Source organism: Limulus polyphemus, unplaced genomic scaffold (assembly GCF_000517525.1).
Source record: "Limulus polyphemus unplaced genomic scaffold, Limulus_polyphemus-2.1.2 Scaffold375, whole genome shotgun sequence".
NCBI lineage: Eukaryota > Metazoa > Arthropoda > Merostomata > Xiphosura > Limulidae > Limulus > Limulus polyphemus.
Genome location: NW_013665985.1, coordinates 20739 through 24094, shown reverse-complemented (window position 1 = coordinate 24094; position 3356 = coordinate 20739). Strand labels below are relative to the sequence as shown.

Sequence of the window (3356 nt, the reverse complement as noted above, 5' to 3'; positions counted from 1 at the left end):
GTATATCTGTATAATGTGTATACTGGCTATTATATGGCATCAGTAACTTATGTATATCTGTATAATGTGTATACTGGCTATTATATGGCATCAGTAACTTATGTATATCTGTATAATGTGTATACTGGCTATTATATGGCATAAGTAACTTATGTATATCTGTATAATGTGTATACTTGTTATTATATGGCATCAGTAACTTATATATATCTGTATAATGTGTATACTGGTTATTATATGGCATCAGTAACATAACTGTGTATGTGTAATTTTATAATTTTATACAGTTTTGTAAAGTTTAACGTTTATGTCACTAGAACAAAACTCATCTCCAAGTCAAGAATCTGATTAATTACGTTCGATCTGGGATCTATTACTCAATCAGTTTTAGAGATAAGCTTTGTTTTTGAAGTTTCAAAGGCGAAACGTCAAACTTTGGAACAGTTTTCGTCGTAAAGACGAGTTTCCATCAGTTCGCAAGTGGGAATTTACAAAACACTGGGGAAGGGGGAGCAGTCGTAAATGACTAAAAATGATCTGACATTCAATAAAAACGCTTTAAAATATTACTCGAGAATTTTACACAGTTACAAAGTGAGGTACCAAACCTTGGGATGATACAACAAACCTGGATGACGTGAAATAAACGTTAAACACAGAGGTACTAAACCCTGAGTGATAAAACAAACCCGGATGATGTATATTGTTTTAGAATCAGTTAGTCCTGAATCTGCTGTTGTTTAAACATGAATACAATATTAATCCGTCATTCGTACACGAGGTGTTTGAGAATTCTCATGATACTCTCCACAAGCGCTATGAATGGCGTTGAATTCTCCGGTGATTTTGTGTTAGGAAAACAAAAAAAACAAAACTTGAGGAATCAGCATTTCTTTGCGTTGACAACAAAATATTATAAACTTCAAGTATGCATTCAGGTAACTACCAATCACTGACGTTCCGGCGGTCATCACCTGTCGGCAGCTTACGTTTTACTAGCCAATCAGATTACACAGGCAAATAAGTTGAGTTTTGTTACTTCGACGCACGGAACTTTAAGAAGGAGACCTGACGGGCGCAGACAGCTCGAAATCAACAGTCTTAAGTTATCATCCTCAAGCTACTGCCACTATTGCACGTGCCGGTTTTGGTGTCTCGCAGCGGGACCAACCAACGATGATTAAGGCCAGCTACTCCGAGTTTGGAAGTTTCCTAATAAATGTCATGCCTCCAATGGGCTGAAGCACCGGCCGCCTACTAGAAGTTTCTATCGCTGACTGTCTGTGTTAGGTGAACAATTTTTAATAAACCACCAACTGTTGACCGATTGTAATGGGCCGAACTATAGACTGGGAATAAAGATTTCCGGATTTCTAACATGATACCTATGTAATTTAACTCTTGGTCTCAAATTAATAGTTTCTCCAACATACAACTTTCCACAAAGAGAACATTTTAAAATACAAATCACATGTTTAACATTACAATCACAAGAGCATTTTACATTAAACAATTTCTTCCCTTTTGGTCCAACATTTAAGTTTCCTAGTTCCAGAAATGTACTTATATACATTAAACAATTTTTTTTTATCACATGGTAAATATTTTTTTTCAATTTTTGCCATAAAATTATAAAAGCATTACAATCTGTATAAATTTGGAAGTTGCCGTCTAGACCACATTATTTTACTGTGATGCTACAACTGTTAAATAAAAACAGTTTGGTACAATAGAAACAATTCGAGTTTTTTTTATATACACATACACATATATATATACATATATACGATAGTGTATTTACTTTAACATGGAAGATTATCTTTGTATTTACTTCTCTGAATAAATATACATAACTTCATACAAGGAACTTACCATTGAACTGGGGGGATCGAGAATGTGGAAAACGTAGATTGGTTCTGTTCTCTGACATAGTATCAAGATAACATCCAGGACCAGGAGAGAGCGCCCGATAGGGGGAGCAGCAGTTTCTGTGGTAGCGACTACCAAACGGGCTTTTAATATGCTGCTTTCCTCCAGAATTTGAACAAGGACTTGGAATCCGTGAGGGTTGCTCGATATCTGGAGAGCTTGAAGTAATCGATAACAGAGGGGGTAAACGTCGATTATTTCCGACTTGATTCCGGGCCTTGGACATTTTGAAGCTACAAGCGTTTGACCGGGACGGATACGAGGATCGACGAAACACCTTATATATATACAGAGAGAGAGAGAGCAATATAAAGATTAGTAAAAATGATCAAAGCTGCTAAGTGATCCAAGATAGCTTAAGAGAAATGGAAACAAAAATTAACCCACGCGAACTCATAACATATAGAAAAAATAGAAATTACCGTGAATATTACTTAATCATGTAAAATACACATAAAATAGGTTTTACTGTGAATTTTATACATATGTGTAACATGTAAACGTTGTAAAAATATTTATATCTAACATGAACATACAGTATAAGTTTCTGTATAAATAGCTTATAAAGAAACAAACTTAATAGTTTCTTTTAAAGAACTAAAAATACAGAGATAACGGACTAACCAATGCTTCGCTCAGAGTACTATTATAAAGAGCTAAAGTTAATCAATGTTTTATTGAAAACATTAAATATATAAAATGAGAAGACATTAATCAATGACTTGTTCAAAGTACTAACTTGCAATTTGGACTCCACTTTATGTGAGTTAAACGAGCAGGTCAGAAAACCCACGGTTTTAGATATAACCGGTTCTAATTTTGAACTACTGATTAAAGAGAATGCAACCGGTCAGCAGCACCTCCAGCCACAAAGGCTTTGACCGGCTCTTTGAACTGAATAACAAGATAGAGTGTCACTTTTATAACGCGCTCACGGTGACATGTTCAGCTGTATCACATCTTTTGAAACTAAGACCCTTTGATACCCAGCCCGGCACATTAGTCAATAGGCTACGCCCGGACCACTAAGTATAAATGAACAACAGATTACTAAATGTTGCGCAGAAAGTACTAAATGTATAACTAGATTAATCAATAAAACAGTTTTGTGTTTAATTTTTTGTCTAAGAACATTTTAGGGAGAAGCCCAATAGTTTGGAAAGCCTTGATGGTTACTAGTTGTCTTCCCTCTAATTTTTCACTTTTAAATTAGGACGGCTAGCACAGATAGCACAAACAATAATTGAAGCAGCATTGTAATTGTACAAACAAAGAAAACAACTGGGAAATGAGACAACGTTCAGCTTAATTATAGTATTTTGGCACTTGTGTATAAAGTTAAAATCATAAATAATATTCAACGTTAAACTGGTACACAATTAAAAACGTTTTATTTAGGCCTATCTATGGCCTTCAAAAAGTTGACG

General features: G+C 34.9%; 1 protein-coding gene across 1 annotated transcript in view; it reads right to left on the bottom strand.

The window, feature by feature from the left end:
- The window catches only part of LOC106457800 (probable 3',5'-cyclic phosphodiesterase pde-5), an 84473-nt gene that overhangs the window by 78226 nt on the left and 2891 nt on the right, over positions 1 to 3356 (bottom strand). Inside the window, exon 2 of the mRNA XM_022383860.1 lies at positions 1873 to 2206. Within this exon, the coding sequence (XP_022239568.1) occupies positions 1873 to 2155 (283 nt within the window). The 5' untranslated portion in view covers positions 2156 to 2206. The remainder of the gene's footprint in view (positions 1 to 1872; positions 2207 to 3356) is intronic.